The sequence below is a fragment of the Coturnix japonica genome, chromosome 1, assembly GCF_054131305.1.
Source record: "Coturnix japonica strain WE chromosome 1, WE-NBRP24, whole genome shotgun sequence".
NCBI classification, from domain to species: domain Eukaryota; kingdom Metazoa; phylum Chordata; class Aves; order Galliformes; family Phasianidae; genus Coturnix; species Coturnix japonica.
The window spans coordinates 23,945,299-23,963,920 of NC_140663.1; the positions used below are offsets into that span (position 1 = coordinate 23,945,299).

General features: G+C 41.6%; 2 protein-coding genes and 1 long non-coding RNA gene across 5 annotated transcripts; 1 reads left to right on the plus strand and 2 right to left on the minus strand.

Moving 5' to 3' along the window:
• Nucleotides 1-299: 299 nt before the first annotated feature.
• LSMEM1 (leucine rich single-pass membrane protein 1) lies at nucleotides 300-7,812 on the minus strand. Its single transcript, XM_015854016.3, has 5 exons — nucleotides 7,660-7,812; nucleotides 6,582-6,798; nucleotides 4,614-4,745; nucleotides 2,244-2,384; nucleotides 300-938 (listed from the first exon to the last, which is right to left on the minus strand). The coding sequence occupies exons 3-5, from the start codon at nucleotides 4,738-4,740 to the stop codon at nucleotides 730-732; spliced, it is 477 nt and encodes a 158-aa protein (XP_015709502.1). The 5' UTR covers nucleotides 4,741-4,745; nucleotides 6,582-6,798; nucleotides 7,660-7,812; the 3' UTR covers nucleotides 300-729.
• Nucleotides 6,037-6,450, plus strand: LOC146762325 (uncharacterized). Its single transcript, XR_014933805.1, has 2 exons — nucleotides 6,037-6,169; nucleotides 6,295-6,450. It is a non-coding gene; the product is annotated as an uncharacterized LOC146762325 (long non-coding RNA).
• A 640-nt stretch (nucleotides 7,813-8,452) lies between the features above and the next one.
• On the minus strand, nucleotides 8,453-18,486 carry IFRD1 (interferon related developmental regulator 1). 3 transcript variants are annotated; one of them, XR_014933742.1, is made up of 13 exons: nucleotides 18,154-18,486; nucleotides 16,573-16,677; nucleotides 15,186-15,267; nucleotides 14,661-14,785; nucleotides 14,222-14,379; nucleotides 12,950-13,000; nucleotides 12,679-12,857; nucleotides 12,471-12,579; nucleotides 11,286-11,440; nucleotides 10,849-10,983; nucleotides 10,462-10,590; nucleotides 9,690-9,785; nucleotides 8,453-9,143 (listed from the first exon to the last, which is right to left on the minus strand). XR_014933742.1 is itself a non-coding variant. In XM_015854026.3 (12 exons), exons 1-12 carry the CDS (start codon nucleotides 18,197-18,199, stop codon nucleotides 9,054-9,056), a joined length of 1,305 nt encoding a protein of 434 aa, XP_015709512.1. In that variant the 5' UTR covers nucleotides 18,200-18,486; the 3' UTR covers nucleotides 8,453-9,053. The 3 variants fall into 3 exon arrangements, 2 of the variants coding, with proteins under 2 accessions (XP_015709512.1, XP_032298902.1); XM_015854026.3 differs by lacking the exon at nucleotides 11,286-11,440; XM_032443011.2 differs by lacking the exons at nucleotides 11,286-11,440; nucleotides 18,154-18,486 and adding an exon at nucleotides 17,543-17,971.
• Nucleotides 18,487-18,622: the final 136 nt, after the last annotated feature.

The window sequence follows — 18,622 nt, forward strand, 5'->3', positions numbered from 1 at the left end:
TTTTGAAACAGGAACACTCAGTGCACATCTCCATCTGGCCCTGTGGCCTTTCTCTGGCGGTGGCCAACAGCATCCATAGGGAAGAATACATATACAGATATAATTTTCCCCATATCACTTTATAAAAACACTTGGTCTTCCCCCAGCTGCTGCTAACAAATACTGAGTAGAACGTGCTAGCAGCATTATGAGATAGCTGCTACCAGACCAAGTTCTCTGAGCCTATTTCCCGTGTAAGGCAGTACGACACCCACTATGTATATGACATCTCAGATGCACAGAAATACAGACCACCAAACTCTGTGGCAAAACTGAATTTATTTATAAGTGATGAAATCTGCAGCTATCCTTGAATACAAATAATATAGAAGCATAGACAGAAGTTGTTCCAAAATCAACAAGGCCATGCAGGAATCACTTGAATAAAAATCACTATTTTATGTGGTCACTTACATCTGAAGTAAAACTAAGCCCCTAGCCCTGTAATTTACTACACACAGAGGATCTGAAGCTACTGAAAATTGCTGACCATTTACTGTTTATAGTGAATTATATGGGCTTAGTTTTCAAAATCTGTGTTCACATCAGACAGAATCAAATATTCCTTTCTAACATTTTTCATTCAGAAAGCCTTTTTAATAATGGCTATGTTATAGCAGTCTGTATATCATATGTGAAAACATCTGAATACATGCACAGAGTGATGCTGCATTCCATTCCAAAGTCAATCTATTCTCCAGAGACTTTCAGCTCTGGATGGGTGAAGAAGTAACCACGAAGCTCCGGAGACTGTGTGGAGTGATATCTTTCCTTTTCCTTCATTCCTGATTGATTTAGATACTTTAATATCATATCGTTCATTTTCTTAAGCTCTTCTATGTTCTTCCTTTCCGATATGAGTCTGCTTGATATTTGGTCCATCTTGTTTCTAGTTTGAACTTAGAAAGGAAAATACATCACATTAAATTGTCAACATTTACGTTAAAAGCATCACTACCCTCTCTTGTATTCCCATGTGAGATTGCTGGTAATTATGATGGGTAAAAGTTAGGCATCTGATGGAGTCTGAGCCCAAGTAAACTTCTTTAATCCCTCAAGTAGCCTTTTCACTATTAGTTATTTTACAGTTTTTCTGTTTGAGGGGCACATTATTAGTTTATCTGCACACTTAGCATCAGCCCTTTAAATATATCTGAAATTCAAAGAGTAGGTGGTTTAATTAGTGTTCTACAATCGTGCTACTTAATGTTTGGTTTGTGTACTTGTCTTATATGTTGTCTCTTGAGAACTTGTGATCAAGTTCAGTCAAGGCTTAGGCTTACTTCTTAAGAAGGAAAAAAGGATTTTTGCTAAGTTCCAGTGAATTCCCTACTATAGAGTAAAAGAAATCTTAATGTCCAGGCTTAGTTAGGCTTACCTCTTAAGGAGGAAAAAAGGATTTTTGCTAATTCCAGTGAATTCCCTAAAAGAAATCTTAATTTCACATGGATTACAATTCTTTCAGAATGGACTTGTGCATTAAAAAAACATACCTCACCTGCTGTCTAATGCAGTTAGTACAGAAAACCCCAAGACGGCAAAGGCTCCATAAAGTAAGGCCACCTGTAGCTCTGAGCTTAGCAACATTAGCTGATCTATCTCAATCAGTCCAGCCCAAGTGGGATATTGAATATGTCTACAGAATTGATGCTATGTGACAATTTTGATATATCTTATCTGATTTCTTTTTTTGTTTATATTTCTTAGATTTTCTTAGTTCCAAACACATTCCCATCAGTTCTTAGCTTGCAGTTTTTAGGTGTCTCTGAATAAAGGATAATACCTTAAAGGAGCCTGATTTAAGTGCTAGCCTTAGTGTAATTCTTGTTTCATTGGAAAGTCACCAATACTGAATTTCCTCTGGGATTATACAAAAATCTTACTCACTGCCATACAATTGCCTTAACAATTTAATTTAATTCCTAGCCAGGGTTTTCAGGGACACACTTTCACACTGTTGAGCTAAATCCTTGACAGCTGTTTAAGCTCACAAAACCTTTGCACAAAGAACAAAGCTGTGCCTCGTAGCACAGAGAGCAGAGGCCTGTGCTTCTATACCCAGGACCAAGACCACTGCCCACATCTAGCTAAAGACTTTGGTCGTGCATATACAGCAGTAGGATGTTATAAGGTAGCATGACACCTTTCAACAAAGTTCTTCTCCATATTCCCATATTTTAAGAATCACTGTTTGCATTACTTACTTATTAAGAATATTACAAAGGAAACAATTGCCAGACTGACGATCAAAGTAAGGATGAAGGCAATGAAGAAGTAGCATTGGTTTCTTGTTTTACTCCCTGTCATGTCTTCTCCAGTACGACCGGTGCTCTCAACTTCCTCATCTGTAAAGAGATAACGAGTCATTTGGTGATAAAGTTTGTTCAGTTTCATTAGAATAAGCACGACATGAATTCTATGAGTCTACAAAATGTGGCAATAAGCCTTAATGAAAATGGGTGAACCATGAGTAAGTTCATGTGAATTTCATGAGATTTCAGAGATTTCATGGAAGAGATCTCTGACAGTTTTGCAACTGAGCCTGTAGTGATAAAGCTGAGGGAAAGATGCATGTGCTGTAGTAGCACTTCAGTAATGAATGAACCTGGGGCTGAGTGATTGGCAGAAGATCTCTGGGATCTTGGCAGGAGATCTCTGGGAATATCCCAGTTTTTCTTTATTGCGTGTAACATGCTCCTGCCTCACGTAAGATTAAACTTTTTAATGTTTGGGAGGGATTGTGTTTTTTCCCTTAGCATTCATAACAAATGCATCATATACTACGCACATGCACCAATATTGCTTTCTAATCAGAATAAAAAGGAAGGTGACATCCTGCTACTACTGTCCCTCAAGAGCAGTAAGTTATCAACAGAGTTCTCAGAAATATTCCATGCTTGCTCTGCCTGATGAATGCTTCTTATTGGCTGAGCTTGTCAGGCTACAGTGCTGCAAGGAATCACTGAACATAGACTTTTGCCAAGCCACAAAGAATGAGAAAAAAACAGCTTTTAATGTGCTAATATGTTTGATTATGCCAGGTCATACTGAGCTGCTGGATGAAAGGATTGCTGTGAGTGCTACAACACTCCTGAAACATCATTTTTTAACTGAACTGGGCATCTATGATACTACTAAATAGATCGCTCATAAGAACGTAGTATTTATGGAACTGAAAAGTACAAAACACTTTACAAGTGGATGCATGAGATATGTATTAGGCTACCTTTATTTGCTGTTGAAATGTAGGGAAAAGCATCCCAGGGGATGGATGTTCATCAGGGAACATCAGGATGTTCATCAACAGGGAACAGCTGTTCAACAAAACTCTATGTTTTTACTTAGAAGGTGAAGAACACCGGCTTAAAGAAACTGACTAAAGAAAGCAAGACAGCTGCACTGCTGAGTGGCACACTGCAAAACCAGTTCATCCCATGATCTCATTTTGTACTTGTAGAAATGAGAGTATCAGGATAATCTACATCCCCAAATTAAGTGTTTTATATCGAACATATCTGTGTTAAATCTAGAAACTGACAGCACTGCAGTTACTTGCATCACGAGTGGTCAGAGGACTCTGAAACAGGAGTAGCGGAAAGTTATTTAAATCTGGAAAGGTTCATTACGTATATTGCTATTTAACTAGAAGGATTATTAACACATGGCCCTTTGAATCCCAAACATTTTGTAGTTCCATACCTTTAATTCAGTCAAATTTGCCATTACAGTAAATAAAAAATACTGATCTCAGCTCTCTGATGACAGCGACAGAACCCAAGGGAATGGCATGAAGATGTGTCAGGGGTGGTACAGATTGGATGTCAGGAAAAGGTTCTTCACCAGAGGGTGGTGGGCACTGGAACAGGATCTCCAGGGCAGTGGCCATGGCACTGCATTTCCTGGAGTACAAGAAGTGTTCAAAAAACACTCTCAGACATATGGTCAGAGTTTAGGGTGATGCTAAATGGGCCCAGGAATTAGGCTCAATGATCCCTTTCAACTGGGGATATCCTATGATTCCATGATTCAAAAAGCAGTAGAAGTGAGAGAGCTCATATCTGAAACTAAAGAGATTCTTGTGAATCAAAATGCTTAAAAGCCTCATAAGATGCTTCATGTTTGAGTCCTTCGGAGGTTTGTCTTAAAAGAATAAACAGAAATTCACCTGCGTTTCTATTGCCACAGGTGGATTTTAGTGCTTGGGAAGAGTCACAGTGCTATCCATGGAAGAAGTGTAGACTGGGCAGTACTAGAGAAATTATCCTGCCTGATGGACCCAAGTAGAAACGAGAGACAAATTCAGGTTTCACAGTGAATCTTTGGTCAAATGCAGGGATTTCCTAGAACCTGACACCTGATGTAGTCACCAGCAGTAGCTAAACCATTCATCTGGTGTAAATTATGCCTTTTATTTCCATTTTTCTTACAATTTCCAATGCAGAGTATGACATACACGTTCATTTATTGGGCTGTTGACACCCATGTGTCAACCCATACAATGTTGTTAGTGTTTTCAATTTGTTTTATAGCCAATTTGCGTGCAAAGAATAAACACAATACATTGCCATACGTACCCAGTGGACGCTGGAATTCATCTGGGCAAACATTTAGTTTGTTTAGGTTGTTTAAGGAATCAACCACGTAAAGCTTTCTTTCTTCATCAGTACTGGGGGAGTTAATTTCCAAGGAAGTTTTCTCCATTGTATCTGGAAGAATTAATATTTAAAAAGATGAGATAAAAGATGTCAATTGACTGGTAATAGCAGGTGTCCTCATCTGAGAAACAGCTGTAACAAGCCCTAAAATTGAGGGATTTGAAGGACCAGCACATTTGAATGCATGGGTAGCCCAGTGTGTAGCATCTGTTGCTTATTCTTATAAAGCTTCATTTCTACATCATATCTGTGCTCCTGTGAAGGCACAGTTATGTACAGTTGTACATATAATACATACAATTGCACATATGTATGCGTGGAGAGAGAATATCTCTTTCTCTATTATTTATTTGGGCATTAGATATTCAATTGCCTAACTTTTGCAGTTTGGTGGATACTTATTAAGATGAAGAGTGATACCTGACCACAGTGAAAGCCAAACCTTCACCAGCATCAACAGCAAAGATGTCACATAGATCCTGTGCTTCCAGAACCTGACAGTTCAGTGACGAGACGTGGACAAAAAGCAGGTATGGATGTAGGAGGTAAGAATAAGCAAGAATACAGGTCTGTTTATGCACCTTGTAATGCCACTGTCAATTTATTATTTGTGAATAATGGGGGAAAAAAACCCTATGAATTAGCTTTACTTCACATAAATGTTAATTATGGACAAGTTAAACCTTTTCTTCACCCCATTACTTCTTGCCTTAAGAAAAACACTGATAGGTTGAGGTTGAATAGCCCCCTTGACATGCCACTCCTTCTGTCCCTCTCCAATAAAGAACGCTATAAATAACACAGCACTTCACTGGAAAATCTAACTACAACGTTTGAGGAATACAGGCATAAATGGCTACAGAAGACACCTTTCCCTTACAAGAGAAGATGATTGCCACAATTCCCTCAGATCTGAGCATGTAGTCAAGCATTCCCTGAGTTATGCCTAAGCACTGAAGAGTAAGTGCTTAAATCACTCCTGACAGTGGGAGTTCTAACAATGGAGGCTGACAGGCTTTACATGTATACTTTTACATTTATATTCAATAAAGCGTAAGAAAAGCTTGCAGCTCATTTTTTTCTCCCTTCAGAATAGCTGGAAAACACAAAGATAAAGCAGCAGTGGTGAACTGTACCCAGCACCTGACTTCCAGCTGTGTAGCAGCAGCTTCACACAGAAGGTTGTACGCACTTCCATTGCCCTGGAATGTCACATGGTGTGAGATCAAGCCTCAGCCAGCCCCACTGCCACCTGCACTCTCACTGTAGTATCCCCACAAGCTCACTGACAGCCAGCTGCAGCCCTACAGAGCCATGCATTCCTACAGCAGCATGCTCAGAGCTTCCATCTCGTGCACAAACGCTTCTGGTTATTTTTAGCTTCCAGAGAGCGGTTCTTTCTTTGGGATATTCTGATTACTACCTCCCTGCAGCTTCAGGGAAGACTCTCCTTAACAGCTTGAGCTATAATAAATGTGAGTACCTTTCATGCATTGCTATTAGTGGAATTACACATTTCTAATTTCATTATCATTTAAACCAGCTTCCTCGCTGTGCATGCAACCATCATGAAGAAAAACCCTTATGTTTTGTTTTCCAGTGATATTTCAAGTACATGTGAGAAGATACAGCAGTGCCACTGGCCAAAGGTATCGATGAGATTTAGAAACAGCTAAATGTTGGATTGGTTTTGCTTTGCCAGCCTTCCCTGCACTTTAACCTTCTTTAAAGAACTTTTCCTCATTTGATTTCTAAATTTCTCCTTAGATTGTTGTGATAAAATTAGAACTTGGTGTGAAGACATTGAACATTCATAGCAGAAATAAACAAACAAAAAACCCGAGTCTAAAAGGAATTAAAAGAACAGGAGAATGAAATGTTACTTACAACATAGCCACGATCAGGTAAAAGGCCACTATGGAGGAACTCAGCCTGTGCCAAAGCCCCAGAGCAAAACTTGTGCTGCTGTTCCCCTCCACTTTTAGCCCCATAGGAGCCTGTCAGCCCCTGCAGGACCCATGAAGGCAGTCATGAAACAGACTGTCTCTTTCGATCTATATTTAGCGTTAATCTCAGCCGAGCACACTGACTTCACCGTGTTGAGCTGTTAAAAAGAAAACCAGCATATGCACTTCATGTTATTCTATTGGAATCATTAAATATCCTATAATGGATATAATGTTACTGAAGATCAGTATTTCACTAAGCCTTTGCTTTATGATTCCTTTCTAAAACTAGTTTGCTCTGCAAAAGCGTCATAGCAATATGACTGTAGTTATGAGTAATGAGTCTGCTATGCAGAAGTCATTTCTACAGTACTGCAGTTATATGTACTTTAAAGGCATCGGCTGGAAAAAGTTCCTTTCCTCCTCCAACACCTTACAAATCCCAGCGTGTTACCACCTGGACCAATCTGTACAGCATCCAGCAAATGAACTCTGAGCAGATTGTGAGTACTGATAGTTGTTCCTTCACGGAAAGATCTTTCGATCGCTGTTGTTTCTGTTGCTAACACTGCAGAACACAGTGTTACAGCACACCACCGACAGGCAGCTGCTGCTAACAGGGAGCACGGGTCAGAACAACAAATCCTTTCTCAAGCAATTCCCTACTTCCACAATATTGATCTACTTCAAACTGACCATGGATATATTTTCTTTTAGGAAAGATCACAAGGTGATGCACCTACTGACTCAGTTTCCATCTATAAGGTGACAACCTATGCAGCTGTCCTATCAGTAGGTGTGCCAGTAATGCAGCTTGCTCCCTTCCTGTTTGGTCCCCTAAAAGCCCTCCCTTCAAACAAGGACATACAAAATAATTATATATATATATATATACACACATAATTTTATATATATATATATCCCACTTCCAGCCCTGCAATACTCCTGACCCCATCCTAACTGCAAGACAATGACCCAACCCACCCCTGTTCTAAGCTTGAGAAAGTCTAAAACATCACCAGATCCCAAGCAGGCAGCAGCACAGCCCCTCTTCTCCCCTCTAACAGCCTTGGACGCCGTCCCAGCCCCGCAGCTGGCACCTCCAGCGTTCTGGGGGAAAGGGGAACCACGTGCCCGGCCATCTGCACTGAGGCCTGGAAAAGATACTTTGCAAAGCTCCGGAAGCACAGGAAGTTCTCAAAAGTGCTACTCTGTGCTGCTGGAGGGCACCAAGGGTGACCACCCACAGCCACAGAGACTATTAGGCTGGTGGGAACAAACGAGCTGCAGGGGAGAAGCACAGCCTTAGGCCATGCAAAGTCAGCTCGACCTAGTTCAGAGATCAGGCTGAAACAAGCACATGTATTTGCAGAGAGCCCAGTGCAGAAGCTCTGGCTGAGGTTTAAGGTGTTCACATAAACTCCATGTTTCCACACAATTCTGTTATTGGTACATTTCAGTTCTCTAGAGAGAGGAACTGAAGATAGGGGGTAACTTCAGTACGGAACAGGACATTTGGAATAAGTCCTGTTGGGCAAGAGATCATTTGTATCACCAAAACTAGGAAACGTTTTGACCTTCGGTCTGCAAATTGCTGACCATTACTAAACTGATGAGAAACCAGTGACAGGCTGCAGTGCAGGTTACATACAATACACAGCTGAGTAGTTTCAGGTAACAGAGTTAAAACTAACTTGGCCACATTTTGTAACAGGCAACAGCAGCTTTGTGTGAAATAAACCCCTCTCAACACTTAGGTTGTGAAGCTCTGCAACTCTGCATCAGAGCAATAATCACATTAAGACAAAGAACGCAGTGAGAAACATCTTTATTCCAAAAATGAAACACCTGATTTCAAAACATATCAATCTTTATTTTACATTGAGGCAAGTATCTTATTTACTACTTCCTCGCGAGTGAAGATAATTCAGCTCTCTTCACATAAACTCATACTATAGAGGAGTTTCTTTGTTCATCTCTGTCACTTAGAGAGTCTTAAAAGATACTAAAATCATTTCATGTGAACAAGTTCATCCTTCCATATTAACATAATCTTACCAAAACACTCAGTCAATGAATTCATTTCATTTCCCTTACTATAAAGTAAGTAATCAAATCTGACACCTGGCAGTTGATTACATGTATGCACCCCATTTAACAATTGAGTTATACTATGTTCAGGTTTGGATTAAGTTGCACCTAATCCAAGCATTACAGTGTACCCTGCACCCAGTCTTCTATCAGTCTATATACAGTGTATATGTAACTAAGCGACATGCATTGTATTTACAGAGTTTGTACAATACCCCCGTGCACAAGTGCAAGCTGTGACTACTGAAATAATTAAAAAGTCATTCAGAGGTTACACATTTATTTTAATTATCGAAGACTTAAAATTGAACTCCACAGAGATCTAAAAGAACTCCCCCACGTCTGCTCTTTTGTCACGGCATTTACTTCTTGCTTTTGTCCGAGCCTTGAATGCTGCTGAGTTATACAAGTGCTACGAAACAAAAAGAGAAATTAAATTATTGCACAGTTGTTCAAAAGGTTCACTCATATCCCTTAGAGAGTCCTTTTAGTATGTAAACATTTCAAGGGAACTGTATAAGACATGTGTACATGTTCATGTTTGCAGAGCCAACATAACACGGCACCCATGCTCCCATATCTGTTTGGCACCAGAGAGTTCCAGAAACAGCCTCTATAAAGACTTGGTTATTTCCTGAACATCCCCACCCCAAAAATCTAGTGCTTTCATAAGAGCTCATCACACATCACATGTACGGAAAATAAATCAGACACCAAATCAGCAAACTAATCAACCATCAGATCCACACGTGGGAGGGCAGCACAAAAAGGTGCCAATGTAGAAGCTAAGGAGCTCAAAAATACATATAAGCAAGACTTAGTTTCATTCAGGACAACGTGGGGCTTGGTTTCAAGGTACAAGCTTGATGTTTACATCTTCTGAAGTCTACAATTTGAACACTATTGAATTCAGGAGAACTGGCACGATACAAAAATACACAGAGTTGCAATAACCTACCCTTTCAAATCGGGATATCTTCATTGTCTTCAGAGTTGCGGCATCCAGCATTACTGGTGGACCAAGCTCAAACACATTCCGGAGAAAGTCATTTGACTGAAGAAAAAACACATCACTTAGCAGGTCTCCCTTCCAATGAAGGTGAAAGAGGGCTATTAATAAATACCAGTATCCCACTAAGAAACCTCTTGCGATTAAGCCAGGGAACACTTCTTCCTCATATCAGAATGAGGCCAAGAACTAAAACTGTCCTCCTGGGAAAAAGCACAACCACCCCCACTGACTTTCATTTGTCCCAGCAAGTAAGACACTGTTCTGCTACATCCTGTACAAAACATTAAGTAGCTGGACACAGATCTGTGTGTTTCACAACACCCATCTGTTGTATGTGCTTGGAGAAGTTCTATTTGACAAATGTAGGACATTTGTTATGTGCCCACACTTCCCTTAGTTAGAAATGGACGTTGCTCTGTAGCAGGCACCTGACTGTACTGTTCTACTGAGACAGAATTCAGGAGGATATTAAAACAGATCTTGATACAAGATACTGGCAGCCAAGCAGGGCCTTTACTTTGCCAAATTGAACAGTAAAGTGTTTCAAAATGAAGTGATTTTTATTACTTTTCATAATTGCCGTCTTATAAAACTGGTGACACGAAAAACAAACCTACTAGTTCCAGCCATGGTTTTGTGTCTCTGTTTCAGTAACCAGACAGGGAAGAGACAATCCCTAGACGGCAACAGTCTGAGCACGTATCAAACAGCAGCTCACCTGCAGATGATATTGCATCCCTGACCCCAGAATCTCCTTGAAGGTATCGTACGTCTGTTTTTTAACCCAGCAGTCAATATACATGCGCTCAGGTCCAAATTTAACTGTCTCGGTAGGGAAGTCTCGCTCCTGCCAAAACAAAAGGAAAAAGCACTTACAATTTCAACTTAAAATGTCTCCAGTGCTTTATTTTCATTAGGATCATTCTGCACATCAGAACTGCACAGGTAATGTAACACACCTATCTGTAAGTCTTACCAATTCATAAGCCAACATGCACCTCAAGTTCAGTCTTCTTGGGAATTCTATTTCATTACAGAAGCATTTTGATTCAACTGTACGCTACACAGTTACAATCAATACTCTCAAGTAAGACAGCAGAATTACCTCAACAGCTCGCAGAACATCTCTGAACACCGATCGCTGCTTTCTTTTATCTACTTTGGCTCTGTGCTTGTTTCCATCAGTAGCTAACGCCCGCAGCTTCTCTGTTAGAAGTTCCATATCTTCATAAAAGAAATCCTATTTCCACACACACACACAAAAAAAAAGACAAAAACAAACAAAACAATAAGAAAACATTTCCAAGTTTCTGGCCTCAATATCTGTCCCTGCAAGGGACTGGTCTTTCCAAATTATGGACGTGGAGACCTCTACAAACTGATACTTCATTATTTTAAGAGACAGGTATGTCCCTAAAGACCTTCAAGTCAGTAAGAATGGAGTCACCTATTTGTTTATCCAACTGGAAACTATCAACACTGTGCTGTTTTTAGTGCCCCATAAAACAGTTCAGCTCCTTCACTGTGCATATAAACATATACCTGTCAAGCTGTCCTGCTCCACAATTCCAAGGGCCTCAAACTGCCTAACTGATGTGCTGCACCTGGCTGGCAGTCCTGCTGATAAGCTCAGGGCACTTTCAGGTCATTAGCACAGAATTCACGCCTCTGGAGATGGATCATGAGACGCTACTGGGCTGACATTAAGGAAAATGTAGTCATAAATCTTGTATGCAGCAGAAAATGTGAAAATTGCTAGGAATCTTTTAAAACGCATCACTCTTCAGCATGAGGTATTTTCTCCCCTCTATTAACTAGTTCAGTGCAGTTGAGCTGGATGAATAAACCGCTTATGTAAAAGCGGACACCTCATCTAAACATGTCAACTGACTGGACTGAATCTACTGCTTGCTTTTTAAGCAAGCTGATCAGTGATGAAATATCTTTGAATTGCCTGTTTTTTTTAAGGATCCAAAGATTATTTACAGTGATTAAGGGAGCTTTTCCTCAATGAAACAGAACAAGATTTGAGAAAGCACTGACTTATTGATTAATGAATCTATAATTATTTGCAGTCAGCTTGACCAAGTAAAGGATCAAGTTCTGGTCTCGCTTTCTTTTCTTTCCAGACTCAATTCCCTACTGTTTGAAATTATACAGCAGTGCCGTGTGTTATACAGTACAAGCTATTCCTCTCAAGTACACCAAAAAACAATACCAGAAGTAAACATTAGTTTTACACAATGATGGATTTCCAGTTGGGTACAGAATGGTGCAGGTTAAGAGCCATTAGAACTCATTTCCAAACAGTAAACAACTAATGAACATTCCCACCACAGCAAACAGTGTTTCACACTGAAAACAAAACCTATTTATTTCCAAGGATATTCCAGGGATATATCCTCCCCTTTAAAAAGCTAGTATTCAATTTAGATGCTAAAGCTTACATACTGCATTTCTAGTTACTTACAGACTGCATTACTCTTATTTGGTATTATTTTATCTTTAATCTAGTCCTGTTGTGCACCACTGAAGTCAGTATAAAAATGACAAGTTGACTTCCAGTGAACTCTTACTATACATCCAATTATATTGGGGTCATCCTGCTACCAAGAACACACCCAGAGATTTATACAACACTCAGTGATATCAGAGATGCTACAAAACGCAGGTTAAAGCATTTGTCATCATTACTCCAACGCAATAAAACTGCAAACCAATACTTACAGCATCTGTTTCGCGTGCCAGCTCAAACAGAAGAGCTAGTGTTTCTCCAGCAGCTATTCTCATGTTGACATCATCACAGGACAGCATGCTTGGAAGTTTATGCAAGTGCCTAAGGAATTAGTCACATTTCATTAACACGTTGTTGACACTGCTTCACTGCATACAAAAAAAGATCATTACAAATGTAGCTTTCCAGAAAGATGCTCACATTTCAATTTTCTTCTTCACTTCATTCATTGGACAAATGGTCAACAACAGTGTCCATGCTAAGAGCGCGCTGATGTGCAGCACAGTGCTGGGTGTACTTGATACCCCATTAGTGTCTCTGTCTCGTGGATAAGCCTTTGTGAAGACGCTTTCTAAGCATTCCATAGTGGAGTACAGCTCCTGAAGAGACAAAAGCAGAACATGGAAGTTGGTGAAGACTTCCACTTTTCTTTTTTATACGGACAATATGAAGAAGTATTACTTATCCTTACCGTAATGTCATCGGTGACAATGAAACAGCAAATCCCTAAGCAGGTTGCACACTAGATAAAAAAAACAAACAACTGTCAGTACTTGTTGGTGATGTCACTGTTGATAAAATGCTTAAATCTGACATTTGCAGAATACGGGTCTTTATTACCCCAGCTGTTAAGGCATTAATCTCAACAGTTTAACCCAGCTACTTCATAGTAGTTAGACCTAAGTTCCTTCTTCCCTCAGGATAATTTCACAACATACACCACTCAAGCTTTCACCTTCCATATTGTATCCTTGTAACATAAAAAGAACTTCCAAATCAGCGTACATAACACTCATAGCACTCCTTTCACCCACTGCAATCCACTGGCAAAAACTATGCCAGTTACACTACTGATCCACATAAAGTATTTATTTACAGCTGTGGGGAATCTCTGCCTCTGTGCCTACTCTTACAGTTAAATGGTGTGAAAACTGATTTCAACAGCCTGTCCAAGAACAGCCCAGCTTTTCACTGCAAGGACCAACAAGTCCCTTCCCTACTGCCTGTATTATTATGCTTACAAAAAAAAAGATTTTATTTTCAAAAGCAACGTTTGCACTAATCAAACAACATCCGGAACTGAACTCCAATGCTAGAACAAGATTTAATAACTTTGGTTTGTAGAAGCAATTGCTACTGAACTAATACTACTGTACTTTTTCTGCTAGTGGTACCTATTTTAGTGCAGCTAGAGTACACTAGGAAAAATAATAATAAAGATAATGGTAAGTTAAGATAAATCAGTTAAAACTGATGCTCTGCAAGAGGTTACTGCCAGGAGCTTTAGACTACCTTCAGTTAATACTTTGGGTATACTACCGCTTTAAAGTTAAGATGTCTGGATGAAAAAACAAATACCAGAAGTGTTCTGTGTATCAATCATGAAATTTTAGGTCTACTGCCAAAAATTTCTTCATATATTTGCATAAATGATATTCTTCTACTGTTATCAGAACTGTAATAACAAGACTGAAATATTATGAGTTGAGACACACGAGAAATTTTTAGATGGAACAGCTCTTAATGATTAAGTCCCTGATTGAAGAAAAATGATATTCGAGCTTCACGTAGGGCTTGTTAAGATAGTGAGAACTGCTATGCTTCACTCAGAACTTAAGTCAACGTTAGCTGTTTACACTAGTGTAGTAACCTTTAGTTCTGGATTATACAACCATGAGATGGTCTAAATCTGCCCTCTGTCCCTGACTGGCAAGCAAAATATATGAACTTCTTAAACACTTACAGCCTGCCTGGCTTGGACACTGGCTGTTCCATCAGAGACAATCTTCTTCAGAACTGGACCAAGGGTCTTAAAAATCTCTTCGCTTTCAATTCCCGACCCCATCTGCACGCAGAGAAGACACGCCAGTCCAGCAGCTGCACACAGCTCCTCACTCTTACCTAGACATTAAAATACTAAGATGAGTGATCTCCTTGTGCACTCCTTCCTTCCTTTTAAAGATACCAGTTTGAAAATCTTTAAGTAGAAATTCAGAAACCCATAGACAGTATTATTTCAGTTAATTTTCTAGGCCAGCTAAAATAAGACATCTAAAAAATATTAGTTAATGGAACTAAAATTAAGTGCTGTATATAGTACTAGATAAGCCTTAAAGATAACTTCTTCAAGAACAAGCATTTCACCAGCATTGCTGCTTTCTAATAGCAACCACATTAATTACCTTTCTTTATGCAGCGTTCAATGCTATCAGTTAGTGTCATTCTCCTTTCCATTATAAATTCATATAATATTTTAGAAGAAAAAGCACTTTTCAGACTTTCAAGAGCTGCTTGTCTTGTTTTGGCACTGTTGGAAAAAGAAGAAAAAAATCACCTCTGAAATCAGGACCAACTAAAGCTCAGCATTTAACTTCACAGTAGTCTCCACCCACATGGTCCCCACCAAAGAGCAATCTACAGTCACACTGTTAAGCATGAAGCATTGCAAATTACCCCCTTCCCTCAAGGAAAGAAAAATCTGGGTTGGAAATGCATTTCACAACAGTAAGCCAGGCTACTCTGGGCTATTAGGAAAGGAAAATTTGATTACCACTTAATTAAGCACTCAGAGAAAGTTCTCTTCAGATCCTAAAGAAACACCTCCCCAGCAGGAAATGATCATAATTTCAACAAGCATTCAAAGTCCCCTTACTCTATCAGTAAGCCATCAATGTACGAATTCATTTCTTCAAAGCACACCACCATACCTTTTGTCCAATGTAAGATCAATGAATCCCTTCAACTTGTATTCTAAGTCTTCTTGAGTGGCTTCTTCATCAACTTCAGGCCCTAAACCATAACAAATAGTTTAGTCCTACTAATAAACATTAGCAGAATCACATCTACCACTAAATACTAGAAGTATGATGAAGCATTAATAAGAAAGCAGTTCACCACAGACAACAGCAACAGAACTCTTCAGCATTACAACTATATCCAACAGCTGGATGCTGTTTCTATACCTGTCTGTTACTCTAAGAACAAATGTACGAGCTAATCAGGTCTCAAATAGATTTTGTACAACTAAAAAAGCAGAACCCAATCAAGCCAGAAGTGAATTTTCATTCTGTCCTCTCTATCTACCTCTGGAATACAGTGGAACATTCACTGTTGATGCACTGAGCTCATCAACAGCCAGCCTTCCTGGTATCACCTCGGATATGTCTGCAAGTGGCTCAGGTAGGACATGTACAAGGATCCCAGCTTCATCCTACTGCAGCAATAGCAGGCCTTCGAGCCATCCCCTCCCAGCAAAGTTTTATCAGTAAGATACCAGGAAGAGATGGCTGATAAGACAAGCTGCTGCTTCCATAGAAAAGTCTTTTGCAGCACAAACCTTGTTCAAATTTTCAGAGGAGGGCTACGAAGCTGGTGAGGGGTCTGGAGCACAGGCCTTACGAGGAGCGGCTGAGGGAGCTGGGATTGTTCAGCCTGGAGAAGAGGAGGCTCAGGGGAGACCTTATTGCTCTCTATAACTTCCTGAAGGGAGGTTGTAGTGAGCGGGGGGTTGGCCTCTTCTCTCGTGTAATCAGTGGTAGAACTAGAGGGAATGGTTTTAAGCTGCACCAGGGGAGATTCAGGCTGGACATTAGGAAATCTTACTTCTCAGAAAGGGTAATCAGGCATTGGAATGCACTGCCCAGGGAGGTGGTGGAGTCACCAACTATGGGGGTGTTCAAGAAACGTTTGGATGTTGTGTTGATGAATATGATTTAGCTGGGAAGTATTGGTGATGGTTGGACTAGATGATCTTCTAGGTCTTTTCCAACCTTGATAATTCTGTGATTCTGTGAAATCACAATGCAATTCACTCCATGTCAAACTCCTACCACCTCAACTACGCTATGAAAATTCACTGTCCTGTAACACACCTTAGAACTGTGTTCTTTTTCCCCTTCTAAAACTGTAATTTCTAATTCCAACAGAAAGCATCCTACCAGTTTTACGGGAGGCTCATGAAACATGGAGCATACTGGTAACTTTCTCCACTAGCTGAACAATCACACAGTGTTTAACAGAACATCATTCTATCGCTACTGTTACTTACAGCCTAGTACTCATACTAGAGGAACAGACACACATTAAGTAACGTACCATCCTCTGTGAAGCTAGCAGGATCACTGAAGCCACTGCAGTGGCTCATAGTTTCGATTGAAGCATCTTCATCACTAAAAGGCTGCACGTTTCTGGGCTGACCACCTTAAAGGAAGATGAATACAAGTTTAGTTATTTTCACATGGTAAAAGATCACATGGTAAAAGTAGGTTCCCTGAGCAAATCTGTACACAGAAAGCAAGCCCTCCCCCTGCTGATTCCTTTACTCCCACCCTTCCTAAAGACTCATTTGGCTTTATTCTGGAAAAAACAAGTTTAACTGGTAAAGAACCCACCTTGTTTTCCAAGTACTGGTAGAATTCCTAACTCAATATTTAGTAGCTTCCTACAATCAAAGTCAAGTTCATGCAACTTCCTGTGACTGTGCTTTAAAAACAGCGTTTTATTATGTGCTGGTTTGCTCTAAAATCTTCTCCAGTTTGGAGGGACTTCAAGCAGATCTAAGATGCACATGCAGGCAAACATACGTTACCCAGTTCACTACTGGATTTACTGGATTAAGTGCAGTATATGCACCAGCAGCAACACTTGACCCCATCAACCCTTCCAGCTGTTAAGATTCTAAGCACAGAGCTGTAGTTCTTGTTCACTTTTAGTACTGATAAGCTAAAACGTCAGAAGATCCAACTAGAGGGAATCCTTGCAATAACGCCTTTCACTAACTTCAGCCTCTTCAAAGAAAGCAATGCTGTTTCACCAGGAGCTGATCTCTGTAGCTTTCTGTACTTGTACCCTATTTTTAGAGCAGTAAGAATTGGGGTTTGAGCTGATAATGCACTCCTATTGCCTTATCCTATCCCTCATGCACTCCTATTGCTGCTTTAACCTAGCTCTCACTGCTTGCTATAGTTGATTAACAAAAACCATATTCTAAACTCTAATATTCCACTTCATTCTGGATCATTCACAATGCAAAAAATCACACCAGAAGCCAATACACAACACATGCCTGAGCCAGGTAGGCTTCCTCAGTGGGAGAAGCAGCAAGAACCACCATCAGCCATCCTCAAGCTGGAATGAGGGCAACTGCACGATGACCCGGAGAACTGCCTGCTTCATCTGAGTCACACAGACGCTATGACACCACCCAACAAAGCCCCCGAGCTTTCCTCATCCACCTCTTTTCTACACCAATCCTGATCAATACCAAGACTATTCTGGAACCCTCCTTTAGGATAAGAGGCCTCCAGTGCCGTGCAGCCGCCGCAGACACCGGGACTGACACCAGCAGCCGGTATGTCCCGCAGTGCCGGGAGCACGGAGCCCAGACCAGCCGTGCGTGCCCGGGCCGCCCCGCAGCGCTGTGACCGCGGCCCCTCGGGCCCCCAGCGGCGCCGGGCGGTGCCACCCGCGGCACCACGCACGTCCGTCACCCTCCCCCCCCCGCCACGACTCCGGCCGGGCGCATGCGCGGTAACGGCGTGAGGTGGCGGTTGCGGGGCCGGCTCCCGTCATCCCGCGCCCGGCTCCACGCCTCGCTGTGTAGGCCCGGCCGTGTAGGCCCGGCCCCAGCCCGCACGAGGCCGCATGCGCAGAGCCCTTAACGCCCTTCCCGCTCACCGTTCCCCCGCTGGTGGTTGCTCCCCCGCTTCTTTGACTTGGGCATGGTCGCAGCGGCGCTCGGCTGGGCTCGGCTCGGCTCCTCGGTCCCTCTTGTGGGGCTCGGTCTGTCTGCTCCCCCCCGCCCGGGAATCAGCGACAATCAGCCGATGGAAGAGCAGGATCGCTTTTTATTCCAGAGCCTTTGCGAGGCCGACTTCTCGGGCCGGGGCAGCGGAGGTGATTGGCGGAGGCAAGCGAAGGACGAACCGGCGGCGATGGCAGAAATCCCCGTGAAGGCCCGAGAGCGGAGTCGATGCATCTTTCTCCTCTCAGACACCCGGGGCTAAAAGCGCGGACCGGGCGCCGGCGCCGTTTTTATAGCGCCGAGCAGCGGGGGGGGCTGGGCCTCGCCGCGCGCCGCCGCCTCGACCAATGAGGGCGCGTTGCGACAGCGCAGGTGACTCAGCCGCGCGGGGCCGTGACGCGC

What these genes read in the sequence shown, in the direction of transcription:
- LSMEM1 (XM_015854016.3), bottom strand. Translation starts at nt 4,740, where the DNA reads ATGGAGAAAACTTCCTTGGAAATTAACTCCCCCAGTACTGATGAAGAA. An exon ending in TGAATTCCAGCGTCCACTGG is followed by an intron (nt 2,385 to 4,613) that starts GTACGTATGGCA and finishes ATCTCTTTACAG; the next exon opens with ATGAGGAAGTTGAGAGCACC. An exon ending in CTTTGTAATATTCTTAATAA is followed by an intron (nt 939 to 2,243) that starts GTAAGTAATGCA and finishes TTCCTTTCTAAG; the next exon opens with TTCAAACTAGAAACAAGATG.
- IFRD1 (XM_015854026.3), bottom strand. Translation starts at nt 18,199, where the DNA reads ATGCCCAAGTCAAAGAAGCGGGGGAGCAACCACCAGCGGGGGAACG. An exon ending in TTGTCACCGATGACATTACG is followed by an intron (nt 12,858 to 12,949) that starts GTAAGGATAAGT and finishes TTGTCTCTTCAG; the next exon opens with GAGCTGTACTCCACTATGGA. An exon ending in ATGTTCTGCGAGCTGTTGAG is followed by an intron (nt 10,591 to 10,848) that starts GTAATTCTGCTG and finishes TTGTTTTGGCAG; the next exon opens with GAGCGAGACTTCCCTACCGA.